At 38.0% G+C, this 25,340-nt stretch overlaps 1 protein-coding gene across 3 annotated transcripts in view; it reads left to right on the plus strand.

The window, feature by feature from the left end:
* The first annotated feature begins 334 nt into the window (after nt 1-334).
* Nucleotides 335-25,340, plus strand: part of SEL1L (SEL1L adaptor subunit of SYVN1 ubiquitin ligase) — a 36,932-nt gene continuing 11,926 nt past the window's right edge. For all 3 annotated transcript variants that reach the window (XM_082318115.1, XM_082318116.1, XM_082318117.1), the window contains exons 1-17: nt 335-462; nt 7,875-7,912; nt 8,271-8,493; nt 12,096-12,263; nt 13,471-13,576; nt 15,331-15,493; nt 17,370-17,423; nt 17,504-17,563; nt 18,183-18,264; nt 18,592-18,746; nt 19,503-19,559; nt 20,579-20,647; nt 21,957-22,034; nt 23,228-23,290; nt 24,102-24,189; nt 24,451-24,599; nt 25,167-25,332. In XM_082318115.1, the coding sequence (XP_082174241.1) occupies nt 390-462; nt 7,875-7,912; nt 8,271-8,493; nt 12,096-12,263; nt 13,471-13,576; nt 15,331-15,493; nt 17,370-17,423; nt 17,504-17,563; nt 18,183-18,264; nt 18,592-18,746; nt 19,503-19,559; nt 20,579-20,647; nt 21,957-22,034; nt 23,228-23,290; nt 24,102-24,189; nt 24,451-24,599; nt 25,167-25,332 (1,792 nt within the window). In that variant the 5' untranslated portion in view covers nt 335-389. The remainder of the gene's footprint in view (nt 463-7,874; nt 7,913-8,270; nt 8,494-12,095; nt 12,264-13,470; nt 13,577-15,330; nt 15,494-17,369; nt 17,424-17,503; nt 17,564-18,182; nt 18,265-18,591; nt 18,747-19,502; nt 19,560-20,578; nt 20,648-21,956; nt 22,035-23,227; nt 23,291-24,101; nt 24,190-24,450; nt 24,600-25,166; nt 25,333-25,340) is intronic.

A 25,340-nucleotide genomic window follows, 5' to 3' on the forward strand; every position in this document is an offset into this window, starting at 1 on the left:
GTCCCTGGCCGCGCCTTCGTCACGGGCTGCGCCGTGGCCTTCGCAAGGTGCTCTGGGCGTTGTAGGCACGGGCGCGCGAGCCAATCGGCGCAGTTGTTTCTAAAGGGCGCCCTCGCGTGGCCGGCGCCCGCTGAGGCACGTGCTTTCCTTCTGCGATTCTATTGGCCAAGAAGAGGGCGTGACCGACGATCCGTACCTCCCCCGAGCCAATCGGAGCGGGCCATGTAGAGCAAGCCGTTCCCCGGCTGGTTGCGTGTGCTGCGGCCAGCAGTCGGTGGTTGCTCGTCAGCGCGGCCGGCGGATTGGTGGCGGCGGGGCGGTGGGCGGGGCGAGGAAGCCGGACTCGGAGCCCCTCGGCGGCGGCGGCGGCCCCTCAGGAGCCCGGCGGGATGGGGCGGCGGGCGCGCCTCGGCCTGGTGCTGTGCCTCGCGGCGCTCTGGGCCGGAGGACTGGCCGCGGCCGGTCAGTACCGGGGCTCCGCCTCGCCGCGTCCCGCTGGGCCTCGGCTCTGCGGCGGCCTTGCCCCCTATGGCCTGCTGCGGGAGAGGGGGGGGTGTGCTGCGGCCGCCGTGAGGTGCGGGCACCCGCACCGGGGCGCGGAGGGGGCGGCGGCAACGGGGGAGGGGATCCTGTGTCCTCGCTGGGGCTTTGGGGTGCGTGGGGGCAGCTCTGTCCTCGCCGGGGCGCTGAGGCGGCGGAGTGGAGTGGAGAGGAGAGGAGAGGAGAGGAGAGGAGAGGAGAGGAGAGGAAGGGAGCTGGGCTCCTGTCAGCTGCGTGGCCGCGAGTAGGAGGGGTGGCGGAGCCGGGCTCGCCGAGGGGCGGCGGGCCCAGTGCTCACCCTGTGCCTGCTGGCTTTGCCTCACCGGGGGCTGTTCGGTGGGCCTGATGGGGCTGAACACATTGTTTAGTCTGGCTCCTGCCTCTAAGCTCGTTAGGAGCCTGCTTTGTAATGCTTGCTGTGCTCAAAAACGAAATGAGACTTCTTTTTTCCTCCCTGGCATGCATTTTCTTGCTGAGGAGATGATAATGCTGATGTTAGCATTTTCAGAACAGTTTTCTCAGCAAATACATGTAGAGCATTTCTGGGGCCTACATTATGTCGCTATAATACTTTTTTTTCTGCTTCTTTTATTGTTATGCAGCTTGGGTTTTGTGTGCTTCTCTTATGTTGTCATCTACTTCCTTTCCTGGGGCTTCTACCTCCCACACCCTTCTTTCCACCATGGGCGAGTGGGGGGAATGTGCAATGCATTTATATATGTAGTGTTTCTAAAGCCAGAAAGCACTCCTTTAATAGACAGCCTTATCCAGTGCTACTGGGGATGTGCTTTTAGGCTGTCAGTGATATTTCAAGAAAGTGATTTAACGTTTTCTCTAGAGGTAAGGTCTGTGCTTTGGGGTTCATTTTTATGTACACAGTAGGAAGTTGACATTCAAAGTTATGTTACTGGACTTCAGATTAGATATCAAGCACAGTTGTAGGAGCTTTTTAGGTAATGTTATAAGCCAGCAGGGCACTTCCCAAGGTGTAGAAAAGATACATACACATTCTGTGAAGTCAGAGAGATTTACCCAGACTTTGAATGATGTGTTCTCACTGACACTATATAAAGAAAAAAGCTAAGGTGAGAGGAGGATGTTCATGTCAGATGAACCATCTGCTGTGTACGTGGAAGTTAGGTGATAAAATTAAGGGATGGTTAAGCATGCATCTATGGCTGTGCTAGCATGCCACTCTTCTGTCTTGACTGCTTTTCCACTATTGCAAAGTTGTGTCTGTGAATATGAAGTTCTGATAGCTTAACTCAGCCTTTAAAAAGCATATGTTTAGGGTCAATTGAACTAATACAATTAGTAGGCCCAAGAAAGCACATGGTACAGTACATGAAGGATTAAGAGCTGTAGCCAAACTTAAATCACTACCGTGAGGTAAAACTCTTCATTAATATCCAGAATTAATTAGGAGAGGGTGTTCAGAGTCCAGCTTTTGGTAGCAGATTGTAGCAGGAAGACCTTTTTTGCTCCAGTTTTTGTCAAGAATCGTTCTGAAAGAAAATAAGTCATCATCACTTCATCGATGTTTTGATTTCCTCCAGTAACAGTACCGCTGTCTCTAGTAGAGTCTGGTACAAGCCTAGAGACTGTGTGTTAAATACGTCCTTGAATACTTGTTCATTCCTAATGTCTGGTCTGGAAACAGTCATCTGGAATGTGTGGACATTGAAGGGAGGGGTTTTAAGAAGGATGAGTAAAAATACTTCAACTATTACATTTCCTGACTTCAGAAGATGTTTTTAATGAGCGGGTTTTTTTAGTAGTGAGTCTTTTAACTATAGTTTTAAACCCTAACTCTGTAGTCATAAACTTTGCTTAAATCAATTTATTGAAAACTTGAGGTGAATGCAAGAAAACTCAGGCCTAAAGAAATGGGTGCTATTTTTTTTTAAGATATAATGTTAATACAGATTATGAAGAAGTTGAACATTGGGGGCTGGGGAAAGAATATTAAGGAGTCCATGGGGAACTGGGAAAAGCAGCTAAAAAAAATGGTAACCATGTGTGTTCCAGCCAAAGCTGGCTGTCTTCTGCTTATCACAGCAGCGATGGCTTTCAGCTTCTTCTGTTGATCATTCATTAAGAATGTTGAAAAAAATCTTCTCTTATTTTTTCTGATTGCCAATATTATTTGATTCTTGGGTTTTTTTCCCCTTGCTTGCAGACTAAGAGGCAGAAATTCTCTCATTCTGCCTGAAGAGAGGAAGTGATTCTTCCTCTCACTATCCTGCACCTTCCATGGCTAACTTCAGTGATAGGCAGAGGTTTTCATACTGTCTCATTAACTGGTAGGACAAATGAGCACAGTCATATACTTGTAGGAAACTTCTGTACCTATTCTCTCAAAAGACAGAGCTCAATGGCTTCCCCTGACCCTTCTGATTTTACTTACCTAACTGAAAAACATTCCCTAAACTTGTTGCCTAGTTGCCTGATACGGAATCTCAATTCCTACAGAGGAACTGCTGGAGAGTAAATTTCCTAAATAGTTAGCCAGCAATTGCAAGGAGACTGGAAATAAGATTTGTATTCAGGGTGAGAGTTGACCTATATCTTCATCTTGTAGTTGCACTAAAATGAATACGCTGCACAGATTGTAGCTGGGAACAATTTACTTGCTGCCAAGGATACTTTGAAACTAGTCTTCCTGAATAGATACCCCTTAAGGATTTTGCTTAACTCACTGCATGTTTTAGAGGTTCATGTAATAGGAATAGCATCTACCCTATGGAGTCTGTTTCTGTGCAGAATTTAACAGTTGAAAATTGATGAGAAGCAATCTGAGGTAATTTTTTTTTTTTCTTAAGATTTCCTTTTTTCCTGCAAGAATAGGAGAGACACGGTTTGCATTCTCTTTCAGAGACTAACTAGTCACTTGCACAAAAAGAACATTGAAAGAAATAATTAAAAATACCACAGAAAATCTCTGATGGATGCTTGAAAGCAGTCATTGCCAAATGTTTTTTGTTCATGCACCTCTCTCAGTAAACATTTTTTTGAGCATGCATCTTCAATGTTTAACTTATAAAAAAATACATGTATGTACTACTGTACTAACATATTATGTACATCATAAAACATGCACAAAAACAGAAATGAGAAAAGAATGAGATAAAGGTGAACTAAACACTGAATTAAGAAAAGTTTTATTTATTAATAGTATAAAAAGTATTTTCTTCCTGCACCCCCAGTGGGTTGCCTAGAGCACCCCCTGGGGTGTACAGAGCCCACTTGGGAGATCACTGCTCTAGAGCATGCAAACTCTTACTAGTTGCTTTGTTGTGATAGTGTTTGAAGCTTGAAGAGCGTGGTAAAAACTGGAAGGAAACAGACTACAGTGATCAGTTAGGGCATTCATCAGAGCTTTGGGAGATTGCCAACTGCTTGCATTTACTGAATTTTTGGCTATTTCCTGAAGATGAGTGACCATTCCAACATTGAAACTAATGATACTTCTTGTCTGGTAGTAGCAGTCCTTTAGGTTTGTGGGCTGCTCGTTGATTTGTTCTTCTAAAACAGCAAAACTTTGGAACTGTTGTGCTCCCTCAAGCTGATGACATTCTTCTTGCTGAATCACACTGCATAGCTCTTCTTGTTTCTGCCTCTCTCTCCATAGTGCTCTCTTGAAAATGGTAATTCTCACAAAACGGTAGGATCTTTATCCAGCATATGGTAGGATCTTTTATCTAGCATAGGCTGCCAGAGTACTTTTGCTATATTTAAATAGACTGATTGAATCCTGGTCTTTCTAATTGAGGGAAAAATGAATACATTTTAAAGCTGATTTTAATTATATATGAAGTGGTGGATGATTGAAACAAGTTTTTAGCTGTATGAAGTGCTTTAGAGTCCTAGCTGGGCATGAGAGCACCCAGCAGTGTCTACAGCTCAGCACTGTTTGTAAGTGAAGCATTCTGTACAACATTGTCAGCTGCTCGTTTCAGCCGCAAGTATTTTTGCCTACTTTTTCCTTTTAATATATCACTGCATCTCCCTAATTTGCTTAACAAACGGTAGGATTAATTTCCAATTGGCCTTTTCAGGGGTTTATAGAATTAGCCAGCCTTGGTAACAGGCCCAAATTTAAAAAAAAAAAAAAAAAAAAGTCAGTTACTTTTTTTAATTTAACTGTGGAAAAACAAACTAAACTGTCAGCTTTAATCTCTGAAGCAGGTGCACAAACATAACATCTGTGACTTTGTTCAGTAGTCCAGCCTTGACTAATAAGCTGTTCTTAGGTCAAACTGTGACCTTTCATAGATCTTTCATTAACACTTTCAGTATAGTTTTCTTAACTGTTTCTTAGAAGTAGGCACACTTCTATGAGTAAGCGGGTGCACATTAGTCAGCAGTTCTGTGAAATAACAAGGCTGTAAGTGATCCTTCCTCTAGTCACGTTATCGGTCATCACTGCAACCTCATCTGCCTAACTTGGAAGTCCCAAAGCTAAGAACAGTTAAACTAATATTTTGTTGTTGCTTTAGTGCTGTTTTGGAACCATGGTTTTGAAAACCATTATTCAAGTACAACTTCTTAATAACAAAGCTGGTTCTTTCAGAGAGTGTTTAAATGATGCAATAGAAATGAAATAGGCTTATTTACTTTCAAGGAAGAAGAGCAAACATTTAATGAGCTCTACCTTATGTTTATCAGATGTCTCTTGCCTTTTAATTTAGTAAACCTTTTGCTTTGCATATGAAGTTCCAATAAAATTGTTCTTTGATATGTGTGCATAGATAGTATACCCTATTTATATGTGACGTTGTATGGTCTTTTGTTGTAAAATCAACGTTCCACATATTGAAATCTGTTAGTAAAGCCTTTACTAAAAAGCTAGAATGGTCTAGTGCTGTCAGGCATATAGGCTGATTTTGAGCAGACAAAACCAAACACCCTAGCTGCTATAGCTGTTAAAAAGAACATGATGTTTGTTACTGCAGTAACAGGTACTGTATAAGTGCTTTGTATATATTAATAGCAGCATACAAGCTACTGGGTAGGTTAACCCTGTCTTAGTTTTTCCCTACTCCAGAAGCATGTCTGAATCTCTTGACAAGCGCTAGAGTTTGAAGTTGTAGGGGTGGCATTTGGTTTTAGATCAAAATTATTTAGGATGGTAGAATGTAATTTGTGGGAAACATGGTAACTTCCAATTTTTCCTGTAGTTTGAAAATAGAAAGGGAAAGGACCAGCAAGTATCCTAAATGCATACGTACTTTTACTGTATTTAAAAAACAACTGTTATATGGTGATCTGAAGTGTTGAAGTTCAGTGGTAGAACTTCTTATGACTTAACCACGGTCAGCCTTATCTGTTAAAATCCTCAAGCTGATAAGCACTGTGGTATCTGCCAAAAATGCAGCTAGCCTTGTTTTTTCTTATGCCTCTTTTGGTGTTTTTTTTTCCAAATTGATGTTTGTTTTTATGCTGTCTTGGTTGCTACTTGCAGGGTCTGTTTCATCTGGAGTGTTCTTTGCTGTCTCCACTAGTTTTTCTGAAGGGCTCCACACGCTTTCGTTTTTGGACCTGTAGGGTACAGCTGCCTACCCCCACTGACTGTTCTAGATGCTTTTTAATCCTGTGTCTGCTGGCAGTCAAATCTTTTTGAGCTTTGCATCCTCTTCAGTATGCTCAACAGACTGTTATCTATTTGTCGCAGTTGCACTGTCAAACTTCTTGTCACCTTAGTTTTGCAGCTTCACTTATAAGTCTTAGCATTTTTTCTTGATTTTTATTATGCTGTTACAGCTTAAAGTTGATCCTCATCTTTTTACTTGTTTGTTCTAATCAAAGGTTATATTTTAAATAACTGTGGAAATCGCTTTCTGGAATCTGGCTTCCAAGATTAGCCCTTTCATTGCAAATACCCGCAGTTGCTCTGTTATAGTAATAGTCTTCAAAACATGAACTGATAAAGTGTCATGTTTGTACTTTGTCACTTCAGAGATGATATATGTCTGGTAAGACACTTCACTTGCATGAGGATGAAAAGCATGTAACTTTTGTTTGCCAGCAGATGCTTACAGAAAGTCAGCCAAGTTCTGTAAACTTTTGGAGAGTTTTTTTGGCATTCAGTATTTGTGCAGGTAGTCTTTAATAGCTAACCATAACATACTAAATGCTGTATCTCATGGACGGGCACTAACTTCTATCAGTTTAGGTACCTTTTCTAGTTGTAGTGTAAGTTTCCAGCCTGTCAATGCCTTACCACTGCTATAGGGCATTACACACCCCAGAGTCTCAGAAGGGGGCGATTTCTAAATGTAGTAGGAGTTAGTGGCAGCTTTTCTTAGTCATCTGTTTAATTTGAGCTTTTATTTTGGTTTAAGTGAGTTGTGTACTGGAGAGAGGGAGGCCTCTAGCATCATCTTTCACGTGTGTGGGGGTTTTGTTTACCTAAGTGAGGTGGTATCAGACACTGATGCCTGGGAACAGTCACATTTTGGCTGTGATAATTCTAGAGGCTTTCAGTCGAGATGATAGTGCAAACCAAGTTGGTTGAAGCACAGCGAGTAGCCTGTTTAAGTTACAGGAACAAAGAAAATAGGAGAGACAGTTCTGCAAAACAATGGTAAAATTGTCATAAATAAGCTTTTCTGATTATTTTCTTCTTCCTTTTCACCTCTATTCCTTTAGGTCTCTGCCTAATAGCCTTTCTTCTTTACCATTTCTTCTCTTTCCAATCTTTCTAATCAAATATCATATTATAGCCCATTCAGATAAGAAAGATGACAGTTAAACAAGGCTTGCAGCTCTTGAACAGTATCTTAAAGACAAACTAATTTCTTACAGTTCTGAAGAGAGACCTCTATATAAAGGTTTGAATATGCTGGTCAGGCAAAATTAAATGGTGTTCTATAAAGAACAATGTTTAATTGTAAGTGAGGTGGTATTAATGTAACTTTCTGGTCGCTACTGAAGCAGTTTATACTAAAGCTGATTTGATGACTAAAAACCTTAGGTTCCATAGGCCCTTTTAACTTGATGCATACCTTTTTAAGTAGTTTAGTTGGACTAGAGCAATTCAGACTGTGTAGTAATCTAGAGGATTGATTTGGGTTTTTAAAAAAAAAAATTCCACACTTTTTTCCAGTATTGGACACACAGTTGTGTTGGCATAATTTAAGGAAGGAGGGGATTGTCTGTGAAACATTTGATTCTTCTGACAACACTAACAAGGCCTTTCTGAAGTGCATTAGTCAACTTAGTACACTAGAATGTTTCAGAACCATGGTACAATATTATAGCTAAACTCATTTTTATTTTTGAGAAAATTACTCATGGAAAAGCTTTTTGCTGACTTATAACATCTCTTCTAGATGAAGAGGGAAATCAAGATGAATCACTGGAGTCAAAGGTGAGGAAATAAGTTTCTAGTCATTCTGTTTTTCTTGTGGAGTGAGAGCACAGGTCTGAAATTCAGAACTATGATTTGATTCCTGTTTTAAACTGTTTTGTAGCTCTTGCTGTCTCATTAATTTCTCCTGTGCATCAGAAGAATTAATGTTGTGTTATATCTTTGAAAAAAAATTTTTTTTCAAGGAACTGAAAGGGATAGAGTCAATGAGAGCTAATAGAGGTAGCTCATCTTACTTTTGATGCTGCTGTTTAAACTTAGTATGTTAATTAATCATATCTCTAAAAAGTAATGGTTTTTTGCCAGCTGCTGCTCTTCAGTTTCTAATCTTCTATATTACGTGACTGCTTTCCTTCAGAGTTTATCTGCAGAGGACCAGGTAAAGGACCATTCCACGGGAACTCGAGTGGTAGCAGGTCAGATCTTCCTTGAATCAGGGAAATCGGACTCTCAGTCAGAGGATGAAGAGAACTTTCACAGTCAAGAGGAGGAAAAAGGGAATTCACTGGAAGAGTTGAACTCTCTAGAAACGTCAAACCTATTAAATAAGGATTTGGAAGAAACAGAAATACAGAGTCCAGGTAACTGCTCACAGACTTTTGAACAAGTGGCAAGAAAGATGCATCTGAGTAACTTTGGCTTGTGGATGAACACAAATAGTAATTCTGAACATATGAAATAACTAGTGTCTTAGCCTTTCTCAAATGGAATGGTAATTGCTGCTTTTTCCTTTAGAAAGTAACATCAAAAAGTTTTCAAATATATTGTGATTGAAATCTGAGTGGTTATTTTTAGATGCATTTGAAATGGTTTTCCATAATTTTTGTTGTTCCCATCTTCTTGGAAAGCTTTAACTATCAAATGGAGAAAGCCCCAATTTCTTCAAATAGGACTCAAGTGCACATGCTATGCTGTGTGTATGTATACCAACCATAGAAGGAGAAACTGCATCAGTGTTTCAGCCTGCTGGCTGTTTGCCTAGAGAGTCAGTTGACAGAGAAGGAACAAATTGTGATGCAAAGACAAACTTCCTAGGGCGGCATTGAGAGCTTTAGGGCAACATCTAAATTGCATGTAAACTTCAGTAAGTTTTTAAATATAGGTAAAACCTTATGTCCTTGTGCCTGAATTCCCAGGAAATTCTAGTATTCTTTCTAGTATTCTAGTATTTCTTTTTTACTACTAATAAAAATGTAAATTTAATATGATTTTTTGACTTGCAGCTAGTAGTGGATGATAACTAGAAGGCACAGTTGAGTACCCTAGCCTATGCAGCAAAGACTTTTCCTTTTCACTTATGCATGAAAAGTAAATCTTGAACTTTACTGAAAAAATATAGTTACATGGTAATATTAGTATTTGTCTATCTTTTCAACTGAGATTTGAATGTCAAAAGAAAGCAGGAGTTATGAAATGAGCTCCATTATATACTAACTTTCAGTGTTTTCTAATAAGCCATCCTTATTAATGCAGAACTAATATACAGTTTGTAAAAACTCAGTAATAGGATTAAGTATTGCTGTTGATAGGTGTGATGTTGTACAGGAAAAAGGTATATAAAATCCAGTAAATAGCTTGCTGCCCGGAAACAGTGAGCTAAGCACCATTTTTAGTCAGTGCAGTCTATTTCAAAAGTAAACTTTAAGATACTTTTAATGTCACATCAGAAAGGGGTAACCAGATGGCTTGCTCCCTGGCAACTAAGGTTTTTAACTACACTTGTCAAAGTACTGCAAGTGACTTTCAAAAACCACAAATTTCAGTCTTGTGCAGTTTTTGGACCCTCTTATGGAGTAAATAAGCTATGGGGATGAAAGGATTACTGGTTTTATCTAAAAAGCAATTCTGAAGGAAAAGTACTTGTATTCTGGCAGGGAAAAAAGCTGCTAAAGGACAGCTTTACTGGCAAACTTTTTAACTGAGCAGGACAGGAATCTACCTCAGGTACAGATGCTACATCTCTTGAATGAGCTACTAGTGACAGGACTGCATTAAGAGTGATTAAAGCTTTTCTAAATACAGTTTGGCTCCTGTGTATGATCATGAGATTGCATGGAAAAAAAAAATAATATTCTTCAAGTTTCCAAGTGTATTTTGCAGGATATTGAGCAGAAAAAAAAATTCATCTTCAGTAATTTAGCATTAGTACTACTAAGGCTTTTAACCTTCTAAGAAAGAAGTTATTCTGTTCTCTTCTGATTAGTGAGGAGGTCTTGTGTGTAAAGAAAGTGGTATTTTTTAGTTATTTATCTTTTGTGTTGTATGTTTTTGTAACAATCAAGTTCCAAGCAAACAGTTTTTGCTGAAAACTGCCTATGAGTTTATACAGAGCTGGCAATCCCTGCTGTGTTTGTTTTCCTATTTGGAGGAATCTTACAGTAATGTAACCAATACTTATAAGTAATGTATGTTTGGGTTTCCTGCAGTATAAAGTATGAGATAAGATATAAGTAAGTAAGGACAAGATATAATGATAAAATACCATATACTTTATTCAGACATAATAAAGCAGCTAAATTGCTACTTGCACACTCAGTTTGACAAAAAGTAATTTATCCTCTGAGTAAATTATTTGCCTCAGTTTGTATGTATCATTCTTTAAGTACACGATAAAATAACTACGGTGAGCATTTTATCCTGTGATCACATTGCTGTGCTGCTTTAGGGGTTATTATTTGTTACTGTCTGGGGGGAAAATCAGCATTATGGTTTAATTTAGAATTAAAAAAGGGCAAGGAGGAGGACTGGGGCAGACTAATTTCATAACTTTAGTGTGCAGCTAACTTTCATGCAAAGCACTGTGTAAATGGTTCATGTCCAGTTGCTTTCAGTACAGGAGACAAGGTACTAAACAATACAAGTAAAACTTCAAGTTCTCAAGTAGCGTTAATATCCTGGACCTGGAGTTTGTTCAAATGACAGTGATAAGAGGTCCCATCAGTTGTAGTTACATGTACCCTTAGGCTGAGTTTGTGCATTACTCTGTGGTAAACAGATGTCTAAAATGATTCCAGGCTAGTTGCATCTGTACACGTTATTTTTGAATGCAATTTCTGAAAATAACACTTTTCCTTGAGTGTTATGGGATAATTAACTTGGAGTGGTGTGGTGGAACATTTGCCAAGGAATCAAATTACGAAGAGCAATTTGAACAGGCTAACTATCCTGGAGACTTCCTTATGCTTCAAAAACTCAACATGAAATTTTTAAATTAGTATGGTCTCTAGACCTTACAATTATAGATGCTAGAAAAAAGAACTAGCTTTCTGTATAACCATAAGAATTACAAACTTAACTTGAAAAAACACTGTATAATTGACATTCTCAATTGCATGACTTTGCAAATGTCTTCAAATGAAGCTGAACCCAACTGCTGGATTTAGCTTAGTGAAAGAGAAAAACCTTTATAAAAGGCTAATTGAAATAATTTCATTTTCAAAAAATGAAGATAATTCTTAGTCTTCATAGATTGATTTTTATTTAAAAATATTGCAATATTGGAATCTGTGACCTTTGAAGTTCTAGTGCATGAGAAATGATAAATCATGCTGTTCAAAGTAATTTTGAATGCAACTTAAATATATTGGTGAAGTTTTCAATATAAGTATATGCAATGATAAGAAATTACTGGACTCGTAGTGATTTCATTTAAGTCCTTTCTTACAGTTGTATGCTCTAAGTGCACTCCCTGCAGATATTCAAGTACTTTCAGTATCACATTTGGCGATGTGAGTAGTTCTGTCATGATTACGTCTAAGCCTGAGGCTAAAATTAATATATGCACTGGAATGTACTTCAAGGGTAGTCTTCTGCATGGAGAAGGGAGTGCAGAGAAGAGAAAGTGAGAGGAAGGGCTGTTTATTTTGGTAGACAATAAAAATGTAACTGAGATTTGCCTTTTCCGAACTAAACAAAAATCTTTGCTTAGAACTAAGGAATATAAGAAACCATATACCTTCTGTTTCATTTCCAAATTAAAAATAAGAATAATACTTTTTCAAGTGCTATTGAGAAAAATAATTGCTTTTTCAGGCTTTTGTAAATTAGAAATTTTACTGAAAACTTGATTAAATGAACTTCATAGAAATTAAAACCAACATAGGAGTGCTTTCCTATATGTAGTAGATGACTTTACCACACAAATTAAAGGAAAGCAGTCTAATTCCTGGGTGTGTATTTTCAGTTCTGACAGCTATTGGAGGCACCGCAGATGGTGAACCTTGCCACTTCCCCTTTTTGTTTATGGAGAAAGAGTATGCAGAGTGCACTGCGGATGGGAGGGAAGATGGCAGGCTTTGGTGTGCAACAACCTATGATTACAAGAAAGATCAAAAGTGGGGCTTCTGTGAAAGTAAGTAACCTGATGTCATGTTCTTGTCCAGGGAATGCTTTCTTAAGCTTGTGTTTTCAGTCTTCTCAATGCCCTTTATTTCAGGGTCTAGAAGTTCCTGTCATATATTAATGGTAACTTTATACTGTGATATATAAGTAATTGTAAGAGCAAAGTTCTCATGATGGAAAAGATTATAATGCAAATGCCACTTCCCAAAGCTATTTGGGAAATCTTGCAGTGGAGGCATCTTGTTGTGGTTTAACCCCAGCCGGCAACTAAGCACCACACACCCGCTCACTCACTCCCCTGCCAGTGGGATGGAGGAGAGAATCGGAAGAGTAAAAGAGAGAAAACTCATGGGTTGAGATAACAACAGTTTAATAGGTAAAGCAAAATTCACGCGTGCAAGCAAAGCAAAGCAAGGAATTCATTCACTGCTTCCCATGAGCAGGCAGGTGTTCAGCCATCCTCAGGAAAGCAGGGCTCCATCACGTGTAACGGTTACTTGGGAAGACAAACGCCATCACTCCAAACGTCCCCCCTCTTGCTTCTTCTTCCCCCGGCTTTATATACTGAGCATGACGTCATATGGTATGGAATAGCCCTTGGGCCAGTCTGGGTCAGCTGTCCTGGCTGTGCTCCCTCCCAGCTTCTTATGCACCTGGCAGAGCATGAGAAGCTGAAAAGTCCTTGACTAGTGTAAACTCTGCTCAGCAAGAACCAAAACATCAGTGTGTTATCAGCATTATTCTCATCCTAAATCCAAAACACAGCACTATACCAGCTACTAAGAAGAAAATTAACTCTATCCTAGCTGAAACCAGGACACATCTATAAAATTCTTAGTTTCTGAGGCTGTAGGAGTATAGGGGTTTGACAGTGTTTCCCATTATACTTGCTGATTTGTTGCACAAAGGCAACCCTTCTCTAGGAAGCGTCCTCCTGAAGGAGGAACCTTCCTTCCTTGCACAGCTTGCTTTGGAGCAATGAAAAGAATATTTTAACAGCAAATTTGTACATGAGAGACATCACATGAGAAGAAACTGTCTACCAAGATATCCAACACCACCTTTAGACAGCTTTTTGTAGTCATTTGGGTTGTTTATTGGTCTTCAGAAACATATTTCTGACTGTATTTTCCCTTTAGAACCAATACGACTTTTGAGAGAATAGTCTTGTGCTTTGTAATTGGAGTCCTTAATGTACTCTTCTTTTTTTTTTTTAGCTGAAGAGCAGTCTAATAAGAGAAGGCAGATGCAAGAAGCTGAGGATGTTTATCAGACTGGAATGAAAATCCTTAATGAAAGCAGTAAAAAGGCTCAGAAGAAAGAGTAAGTCTACCTCCTCCACCCCCACAAGAGAAGGATGGCATGACTGCTCACTCTGGCTTAACTGAAAAATAACTTAAATGAGTTGCCCTGGGAGTTTGTACTTTATTGGACTTAACATCAAACTATGCAGTGATAGTACTGAAAATAAATAGTAATTTCAGGGTATTTAGAAAAACAAATTTATGCCTGCTTTCCTCTGAATCCACTGAAAATTGTATAAGATTAATTTCTGAAGAGTGGATGTTGTCAAAACTTTGACTTAATGCAAGATGGTGCCGCAGTTCTCTAGATACAATTTATATGTGGCAACTGCCCAGAAAAAAAAATGAGAATGTGGTACAAGGTAATTTTCCTTTTTCAAATGTTTCTTACAGGCTGGTTCTCATTATACTTCAAAGATTAAGTGGGAAAAATCAGCATTTCTTGTCCTGCTCTGTTATTGTTCCTGCTTTCTGATGTTTTTGGTCACCATGAAAATAGTATTAAACTTAATCTCAATAAATTGTTAAAACTCTAATAATTAACACTGTATGAGAGAAAAGGGTAATGCTTCTAGATGAAACAAAAAAGAAGAATGAAATGAGTGTTCTGTTCATTCTGGTCTGTTTACTTTCTACTCTTTATATATCCCAATTACTGATGAAATAGTTGTCAGCTTACCACTATAATTAAGAACAGGTATGCTAATTTAGAACACCCTGGTACTCATGTTGACAACTTCATCAGTAAGTGGTGACTTCAGGCTGCTGATTATTGGGAGCACTATTACCATGTTAAACTTAAGGAGGAAATAAGGGAGCTTATTTCTACTTTATGTATCAGGGAAACTGAAGGACAGCTAGAGGTTATCCATCACACCTTGGCAAAGACAAAGGGAGACAGTATCTGTTAGACCATGACTAGTATTCTTTTTGTATAAAACAGTACAGGAATTGTAAAACAATATTAGATTTTTCATTCTCTTGAACACCTTACACTGTCTTAGAAGATGAAATTATGTGAGGAACCAAGTGTGCCTCAGCCTGTCCTAAAGAAAGGAAACAAGTCTGAGAATAGGAAGGAGGAGAGGTAAAGAAAAATCTTGGAATGCTATCAAAGGTCCATGAGAAATCAAGCTGAAGCATGCTTGACAGTACTGTGTTATGTCGTTTAAGGTTACAGTTTTTTAAATTGCTATGAAATTACTTTGGAGGACTACTATAAGTTCTGAGGCTAAAATAGAAAGGGGAGTTTCCAGAGAAGTTTTTCATTGTTAGCATGACTGTTTCATCACAAAATTGATCATGTATGCAGTTGTATTGGACCCAACACTTAGTGTTTTCGTTGGAATAATTTTGTACTCAACAAATCAAAGAGACTCTGTAGTCTTTTTCGGGCTGCTTTTTTCTATCATGATCTGTGAAGCTGTCAGAGTAGTGGTCCTGCTAGATACCTAGTACAGGACTTAAAATCATTGCTACAAAAATGTGATCATTTGACCTTAAACTTTTTGTATATTTTACAGGGGAGGAAATGCATACTGCTTTGCATATGGAGTAGAGTGAACATTAAAATCCAGTTTGTCTATTAGCTAAATCATATGAGTTGTTGCATAGATTGAGGATTCGGAGCTGGAACAAATGACTGTAGGTAGATGCATTTGTAGAAAATAGAGGCTAAAACAGAGGAACAAAAAACCTCTCCAGAATCTTCAGGTTTATGAATGGAATCTGCTCCTTTGCCTCAAGGTGATTAAGAAATTGTTTTCTTTTAAGAGCGTATCAATATCTTCTGAAAGCAGCTGACATGAATCATACCAAGGCAATGGAGAAAGTGTCTTACGCTTTGCTGTTTGGGGATTACCTGAAGCAGAACATCCAATCATCAAAAGAACTATTTGAAAAACTAACAGAAGAAGGTTCTCCTAAAGGACAAATGGTATGTATGTCCTTAAATTCTACAGAAGTTTTTATAGGTTTATAAACTGGTTTATAGTTTGTACTTATTCTAAGGTGGTTTTATAGATTGTTCTTGCATCCAGACTAGAATGAGAACAGGAAGTGGTATCTGTTGCCTGGTTAAAAAAGACAGCAGACAGAGTGCTGCTTTTTTAAACTGTTTGAAAACTTGATGTAAAACGTTTGGTTCAGGCTCTGATGCAGAAAATATATTTTATCAATGCTTGCTTAAGCCTTTCCTAATCCTGACTACTCATTGCCTTTACCTTTTTAAATTTCACCAGTGTCTTACTTTGGTTCAAAGATTGTCCCCCAAATGCTTCTGCTTTACCTGGCTTCTGCATCCTGCTAGCATTACTGAGGGTGCAGTAACAAAAGCCACCTGCACCCTCAAGGTAAACACATGGAAACAGGTCTTCTCTTTGAGTTTAAAAAAAAAAAGGCATTAAACTACTAGTAATATAGTATGGTGGTGGTCTTTTCATTTAATTTCTTATCTGCTGTATGACTGACTAGATTGGATGTATAAGTCAAAAAACGGGTAGATAGAGGTGACTCCAGTCAACAAATCTTCTCTGAAACTCTGTGTTACTTTTTTCTTGTGGTTTTTGTGGGATGTTGCGGCTTTTCGTCTGCAGTTTTATCTTTGAGATAGGTAGATATACACACACACAAGTTTATAATCTAGAAGTTATAAACTCCTAGGAATCATGAAAGCTGTTTAGTGGAATGGGACTCGCTTTCTCCATGTGCCTTTGAACATTATAGAATTGTTCATATGTAATTGTTCACATGTAACGTCATAAAATGTGGGTTTTACCAATTTTAATGTCTCAACAGCTGCATATACTTATTATTTAGTTCTCTCTCTTGTTTCGGAAGTGTCAGCTTCTTTAGGAGTTATCCAGTTTCTTTTAGCTCTTTGGCTGCCACGTCTCCTGCTGTTTCCTGTTTAATGTTGAAGTGGTGATTTACCATAGAAAGCAGGAACATGTTTTCTCTAGAGACTTCATATCTCAATGAAGACCTTGACTTTTATTGGTCTAGAATTCAATATTGTCTGCATGAGGTGATTTTTTTTTTTTTGTGTGTGTGTGTGTGCTTCCAGAATTGCCTATAATAGTTTTAGAACACTGTGAAATGTAGACATCTTTATATAGTGTTACCTTCTGTGCTACTAGTTTCTCCTTGGAGCCACACAGCTGTAACAGGTGTTATAGATAGAGCAGTAATTATGTAAATTTTAAGAATAAAAATAACTTTTGAAAAAACCTCTGCCAAACAGCTCTGTGCATTCTAACTGCTTATATTTATAGTCATAAATGCAACTAACCCATGCCAGAACTGATGCAAAATAGTAAATTCATAGGATGTGTTAGACAGTAAATCAAACAGTAAGACTCTTCTAGAGAAGGTCATGGTTCATGTGTGTTTGCATTGGTGTATAAGACAAACAGGATACATGAATAATCTGACAGAAATTGCTGATCTTCACTTGAGGATCTTTAAACTGGGTTACTTTTACTGTTCAGGACCTTTGGATCTACATTTCGCATTCAGGGAAGTAGTAGTTTCTTCCTTGTGTTCGATCCACTGGACTGAATTCTGGTGAGATGTGTTTATGTCGGTGTCCTGGGAACTGAATAATTCAGAAACTTCATACTTTAAAAGGCGTAGCAAAGAGCCTAGATACAGGAGGTACCAAAGTGCAGGTAGAGCTTGGCATATTCTTTGCAGCTTTGAATTGTTGTTTGATTTCCTTATACTTATGTATTCCAGGAAAACTGATCTTTTTTTTTTTTTTTTTTTTTTTTTTCCTCCAAAGGATGTGCTGACAAACTTTATTTTATTTCTAGGCTCTTGGATTTCTATATGCATCTGGTCTAGGCGTCAATTCTAGTCAAGCCAAGGTAACTTAGAAATCTTCAGTGTGTGCTCCTGTATTTTATCTTGGAAGCAGATGTTAAATAACCAATGATTTTGTTTTAAGGCCCTGGTGTATTACACTTTTGGAGCTTTAGGAGGAAATCTGATTGCCCATATGATCTTGGTAAGTAAGATAATTAATAACTTTACACATGCAAGAACTTTTTTGTATTCTTAAATTTTTAATGCAAGATTTGCATTCATGTGAATACATTGTCCAAATATTAGATCATCATGCATGCATTGAGTGGGCAATAGTATCTTCCCTGTTATTCCTTGTTAAGGAAAAGTCTGCTCATTTTTAGCTGTATTCCACGATGAATTTAGATGGACCATGTTTGCATCTCTTGGCTTAAAGCAGAAGTGTCAGACTTAATTTTTATAGGCTAATGAGAACTGTGAAAGCCAGAGATCTTTACAGAAGACGCTGTTTTAATCAATATTGTGAGATTTAAGACAAATAAAGTGCAATGTGTGTAAGTAAAAGGCTTTAGGTTTTCACCCATAAGTATCATTCTGCGTATTTGCTTTTTCCTGAGTAATATCTGAAGTATATTGGCTATGCTTAACGTTTAATCGCGTCAGTCAGTTGATTTTAATGCAGACACAATGGACTTGTGGCCTTTGTTTTGTCTATTGTCTCATCAAATCTTGCTCAAGTAATGTGAAAAATGTTTGTAACCTGGCAAGCGGTATGTTGTCAAATAACCAATAGCCCCATATTTTTATATTTTCCTTCCTAGGGTTACCGGTACTGGGCTGGGATAGGAGTCCTTCAAAGTTGTGAATCTGCTCTCACTCACTACCGACTTGTAGCTAATCATGGTAAAAACTTTTTACTAGGCTAACATTCTTGACTTTCTATGTATTTCTGTATCATTCACCTAGAAGATACTAGAAGTACTATCAATGCTAATAGTATAAAAATAGAGAATCCCTGCTATTAAACAAGTTATCTGTTTGGCTCTGAATCATGATACACTGTTTTTATCTCTGTCTATTGAAATGTCTTTAATTCTTAGAGAGTGTCAAAGTAATTTATTCTGTCTGAGTAACAGTTTGAAGCTCTGTAGAGATCTGTTTTTACTAAGTTGCAGTGTAATATTCGTATTGAACAAAACTGGCTGAAAATTTATCTTATCTGTGTTTTAGTTGCTAGTGACATTTCTTTGACTGGTGGCACAGTGGTTCAGCGAATTCGCTTAGCAGATGAAGTAGAAAATCCAGGAATGGCAAGTGGGATGCTAGAAGAAGACTTGATTCAGTATTATCAGTTTTTAGCAGAGAAAGGAGATGTACAAGCACAGGTAAGATTAAGTTCACCTGATGGCATACAGAGGTTTTCAAGAATTACAGGAACAGCTTTATGAAATATGGAAAGACATTGGAACTTTAGTTTTCTCTTCCTCCTGAATCAACCTGGTTGCTATTTCCTGATTAGTTTTTAGGAGAAGAGGCTTGTATTTTAGTGTGTTTAAGGTAGAACTTGGACAGAAAATGCAAATTTTTGTGGAAAATAAGTCCAAATATTACAACTTTAGCAATTTAGGAAAGAGGATCTTGGCTTTCACTAGAAACCAGACACACTAGATTAAGGATGGCTTTAGATGTTATGGAAGAAGCCTTGATCAAAAAAACTGGCCCTGACAGGGGACCTCAATTTCTCGCTGCTTCTGCTCGTACATGACTTCTGCATGCTGCAGGCTGGACCTCTTCTACACACAATGTAGGAGGGGAGGACCCTAATATAGGCAAATTGTCACAACTTGGTCATATATGGCTTAAGAATTAGGTAGGTAGAATTCAAATGAACAATTATTATTTTGTATCTAGGACAGTCAACATCACTTTTATCTAGGATAAATTTCCACTTAGGCTAATGTGAAAAAATAGGACTGTACTGTAGTAATTGAAGCAAATCTGTGCCTTTAGACTTTGTGGCATCTTTAACGCTGATATGATCTGTCTTTGTGCATGTAATTAGCTCACTGGTATCTGTATTACTAGAAAAAGAAAGTCCCTATGGACAAATTACTTATTTGCAATGTAAAATTTATTTTTAGGTTGGCCTCGGACAGTTGCACTTGCACGGGGGAAGAGGAGTAGAGCAAAATCATCAGGTACCCTTTCTGTATATCTCTGATGCATATTACACTTGGTGGAGGGGGAGAAAGTAAAGCTGAGACCACAGTGAAGCAAAAGTGTTTAAGTACCGTCGTAACGTATTTAATGACTTCAGTAGTCTTGTTCAATAAAACTTAATTCATTCAATAAAACTTAATCTTTATGTGACTAGTACATGGAGCTGTTTTTCTTACACAGTGTTTAAGACTAATCATCTTAGAAATGAGGAAGTCAAAATCAAAGACCAGGTTTTCATCAAGTAGTACTTGAAACTGGTCAAGCTTTTGTACATGTAGTAGAGGCCATGAGGCACCGTGCGTGCATTAGCAATGATAGTCTAGTTTGTTTGCAAGAATATTTTGCTTCTGTAGATGAACCAGTGCAACTTTCAATACTAAGGATATTAAGTGTGCATAGAAGATAGAACTTCTGTTAATGTAAGCCAACCTAGCTACTGCTTATAGAAGTTAAAATAGCTAACCTCTTCAAGTATGTATTAAAAAAATGGAGAGCTGAGGATGTGCAGTCCTGCAGATTACTTCAGACTCAGCTACCAAACAGAAATTATTTAATGGTCATCACATTTAAAATACTTTTAAAATGACTGTTCTGTAAGGGTTCAGAGATGGTATGAAGTGTGCAGAATGAGTATAAACAAGCTCTGTGTAAAACCGGAATAGGAACTGGCAGATCTCTCCTTTTCTAAACAGGGTTTGGAGGTACAATAAGGAAGTAAGATTTACCTGTGTAGCTTGTGCATAGTAGCAGTTGTAGTATTTTTTTTTTTTTTTTCCTCTGCTTTTTGGAATACACTGTTGAGAGGGATTGCTGCTCAATATTCCAATTATAAGTGGGGAAACCTGTTACATATATTAAATTAGGTGGGATTGATAACTCTTATCCCCAGAAGAACCTGGTAACTTGGCAAACAACCTACTCATCTCTGCTCAATTTGCAAGAAAAGGTATTCAAATCATAATCATGGTGGCTAAAATTCTTGTTTTCTTCGCTACAGCGAGCATTTGAGTACTTCAATCAAGCAGCTAATGCTGGCAATTCACATGCCATGGCCTTTCTAGGAAAGGTAAGATATGAACACTCTCAAAAGTTAAGCAAATTGACTGCCTTTCAGTGAAAAATAACAAGTATTTCCTACTTTCTGATATCAGGCAATCTAAAACTTGAATGCTGGAATCTAAGTACTTCTGTTTTGCTGCTGTTTTTAATTGTCCTGCAAGATTTGAGTGTCATAGTCTATTATGTCTAGTCTAAATTCTCTACTTGTTCCTTCACTTTAAGAACTTCTGTTTTTTCTAAATAGTGCTTGAACTAGATTTTTTTTTTTTTTAAATTAAATAATTAAATACCTAAATGTCCTTTTTCTGTGTTGGAATTCAAAACTTGGAGTAGGCCACTATGCTCTTCCATACAGTGTGTGGGGAAAAGCTATGCTTCTCAACATTTTGCCTAGTGGGAAACGTTAAGTTTAGGAGGGAAAGGGGAAAGACGTCTATATTGTTATTCTGTGTAGAGAACTGAGGCATCTGAGTCAGAGTTACCAATAGCTCTGCATCTACTTTGAAGCAAAGCCTGAGTCTGTCTGCAAGGTGGGCCATTGTATCAGTTTTCTCAGATTTAAGTCCTTTTTTTAATCTAAAACATGATTGACAAGCTGCTATTGGTGATGTTAATGTGTTGCTGCTTAGAAAGGTATTTAGGTCACTTGCCTGAGATCTGGGTTGTAGGCTACCTTTGCCCTGTGAGGAGCTGAATCCTTATTATTCCATTTGAGTGCCCTCTAAGGTTAGGCTGCAATAAGCAGCAGCTCTAGCTCTTCTTTTTCAGGCCGTCACTGCAGTAGAGGATGCAAAATTCATGTCCTTAGAGCATGAAAAAATAGCATATTGTGCTGGTCAAGGCACCTGACAGGAGAAATCGCAAGTTCCTGCTTTCTCTACTGCTTGAGTGTTTTGTATCTTGTATCTAACAAATGCTGAAATGACCAGGGTTTCGTAACCAATTTTTGCTTTGTTTTCAAGAAGTATTTTAACTGCCAATATAGTTTGACTTCCGCTGGTCTCACAAGATTTTTGCCTGATTACGTGTTCTTCACTACACACTGGTAGAACTCAAGGGTATTTTCATGAAAACTTTTCAATTTTATGGGCAGTTCATTCCCCATTAGAAAGTTAAACCCTCTGAATCTGAATTTTACAGCAGAGACACGTTTTCTGCTTCTGGGCAAGTTCTTTAATGATTATTCAGTAATGCAGTAGCCAGAATAGTCTAATAGTACAATAGACTCACTTTCATATGCAAAGTGAAGACGCTTCATGATCTCCATGCTAAATTGACTTCTTCAGCTGTTCTTCAATAATGCCTTTCTCCTTCAGATGTACTCAGAAGGAAGTGATGTTGTACCTCAGAGCAATGAAACAGCTCTTCAATATTTCAAGAAAGCTGCTGATATGGTATGATTATCTGTAAGCTAGAAATACAGAATATGCACTAAAAAGTTGATTAACTTGGAAATGCTGCAAATGCTTCTTTTTGTGCACTTCCATGTGCATACACCTACTCCCAACTTCTATCCCAGATTAGACCATAATTGAACTCTGCTTGTCTAAGATGTCAGAAACTGCCTCCAGTTCTGGTCATGGTGCTTCACGAAGCTGTGTTCAGCACAAGGAGTCTAACTCTCATGAATACTGGCAGCAGTATGAAATACTGTCCACCTAAATAGCCTGCAATTCTGTTAAGTGTTGATTTTCCTTAATCTGAAGTTGTCTTGTCACAGAAATCAACAGTGCACTGATACTATGTTATTTTTGGTTCTGTTTTGTGATCAGTGAATAGATAATGGTGTTGGTTTTATACTCTCATCTCATTGGAGTGTTTGTTTTTGGCTGTTAATCCCTTGTATCTGTCTTTGACCTATCGCTTATGGTAGCATTTGTACAGTTAAAGCATGAGTAGTCCTCCAGGAAAGATGTTTAGCGTGTGAAACACAGTAGATCAAGTTTTGAAAGGACTGATGTAAGATAACTGTCTTCACGGTTCTTGCATTCCACAATTAGATTGCTGTTCTACACCTCTGTCCCAGAGTAAGGATCTCTCAATTTACTGATTTCCTACATTAACTGAAGGTTTCTGATATGCCCCATTGCCTGTCCTGGCACTGAAGGAATACCATAGTGCATACTTTTGCAGGGGCAGTGGTCAGTAATGCAGCCCACAGGACAGCCACTAATCTGCCCTTAAATTAAGACAGATTCTTAGAGTTCCTGTAGTTGTTTTGGGAGCTTCTGTAGCATCCAGAACATCTCAAACTTGGAAAAACTAAAGATTAATAAGCTATTAATGTCCACTTTTCTATGGGTGTGGGTTCTACATCTTGTACGACATTTTGAAAGTGCACAGTAGACTTTCATAACTAGTGTTGAAAGGTTTTTTTTTTCCTGTTAATCACCTGTGTAGTTACTGAATAAAAGTTACCAAAGATGCTATTTTCTCCCTAAATAACTATTACTTACTAGGAGCAAAGTTACAAAGCAAATCTGTCTTAAGCACTGTTTGTTTTAGTGATGTTAAAGACAAACCAAATTTGAAAGATGCAGCTGTAGGTTTTGCCTTTCTTTGCAGAAGTGTTTTCCTGTGTTTTCAGGGTAATCCAGTTGGACAGAGTGGATTAGGAATGGCTTACCTCTACGGAAGAGGTGTTCCAGTGGTAAGCTTTTGACAGTCGTCTTTCTAATCATAGGTGATTGTGTAACTTCTTGTTGTCAACAAACTTTTTATCTGAAGGGAAGTACTGTAGAAGACTTAATTGTGAGGATTTCTGTTACACTGAAAACTCCATGAGGAAATCTGTAATATAAAAAAAAAAAAAAAAAAAAAAAAAAAATCACTATGGAGTTAGCAATTATGAAACATGCTGAGTACCCTCTAATAAGTTTGAAAATGTTGCTGAAGCTTCTAGAAATGCATAGCAGTGTGAATTTTTGGTAGGAGTTTTGAACTTGGCTCTCATTTTCTTGTGAAATAAATCCTAACTGTCCCCATTTCGTGTATCTTGTGAGAGTAGAGGAACACTTTGAAACTTTAATTAGTTAATTTGCCTTGTTGCTTTTCCCACAAGAAGGTTTCTTTTCAAATGTTTTATATTTAGCTATGCAAACAGATATTCAAAAGTTGAATTAGCCCAAAGTCGAGGAAATAAGTTAAATAATTGTTCTAGAAACAGAACAGGGCATCCATTCTGTTAAGCATAACTATTCATAGCAATGCTGTATATGGATGCCAGCTTTGAGATAGCTACAGACTTAAGACATGCTAGTATCATTGTAGGCTATTTCATTTTTTTGTTTCAAAATTTTTACCAGGTGAATATTTTCGCAGTAGAACATCTTGCTGTAATTTTTCTATAATATAGATCTGTCCATGCACTTACACATGCATGCATGCATGCATGTTTTCTTTCTTTACTTAAATTGTGGTGTATTGCAATGGTCTAACGACTGGACCAAATCTTCCTGCAGAACTATGAGCTAGCACTGAAGTATTTCCAGAAGGCTGCAGAACAGGGATGGGTTGATGGACAACTTCAACTAGGCTCCATGTATTACAGTAAGTAGCATCAAAATAATGATTTGCTGTGTCTCAGTATCTGTCCTTTCAATAACTGTTCACTAGGTGGCATTAGAAGTGTAGATATACATTAGAAGTGTAGAGTAGTTGTACTGAATTGAATTTATATTTTATTCTGTTTTTTCCTAATACTTTCATAACATTTTTCTTCAATAATTTTAAAGAGTAAGAACCTACTGTATTTCATACAACTCTGCTTTTCAAGAGGAATGAATAGCAGTGACTTATTCTTTCTTTTAGATGGCATTGGAGTCAAGAGAGACTATAAACAAGCTTTGAAATATTTTAACTTGGCCTCCCAGGGTGGCCACATTCTGGCTTTTTATAATCTGGCTCAGATGCATGCTACTGGCACTGGAGTGATGCGATCCTGTCATACTGCTGTTGAGGTAAGGTCATACATTTATAAAAGTCAAGTAATACTGACTTGCAAAATGTTGGATATAACCACGTCAGCTTATATAGGAAATTTGTTGTAGCTAAAATCCACTGGTGACTGCAGAGCCAAGGCTATCAAAAGGAAAAGTGATATATTATCAAACTCCTTTGTATCTCATCGGAAAAGTCTTTATTTTTTTATGTTGATACGGCAAGTTTGTATTTGCTTTATAAACTTTGAAGAAAATCAAAAGAATGTAATACGAAGCAAACATCGGTATAAGTACTGAATTCTTCATTAGACGTGGGTTTAAGTGTAACAAAAAAGCTGATATTAAGAATAATTCTGAGTAAGCATCTGAATCTTGGCATGTATTTGCTTAGTAACCTGTATCTTAAAGTAAGCTTGTCTTAAGCAGTGAGTTTGTCTGTCAGGTTTTTTCCTGTGGAATGTAAATATTTTGAACAAGCATTTGAATGTTAGAAGTCTACCTCTTGCAAAACCTAAATTTCTGAATTCCTTGACAACCAGTCTTCTCCCCCCCCTCTTTTTTTTTTTTTTTTTTTCTCCTCTGCAGTTGTTTAAGAACGTATGTGAACGGGGGCGTTGGTCTGAAAGACTGATGACTGCCTACAACAGCTATAAAGATGGTGATTCAAATTCTGCTGTGGTTCAATATCTTCTTCTGGCAGAACAAGGCTATGAAGTTGCACAAAGCAACGCTGCTTTCATACTTGATCAGAGTAAGGAC

The sequence above is a fragment of the Platalea leucorodia genome, assembly GCF_965183815.1.
Source record: "Platalea leucorodia genome assembly, chromosome: 7".
In the NCBI taxonomy this organism is placed as follows: domain Eukaryota; kingdom Metazoa; phylum Chordata; class Aves; order Pelecaniformes; family Threskiornithidae; genus Platalea; species Platalea leucorodia.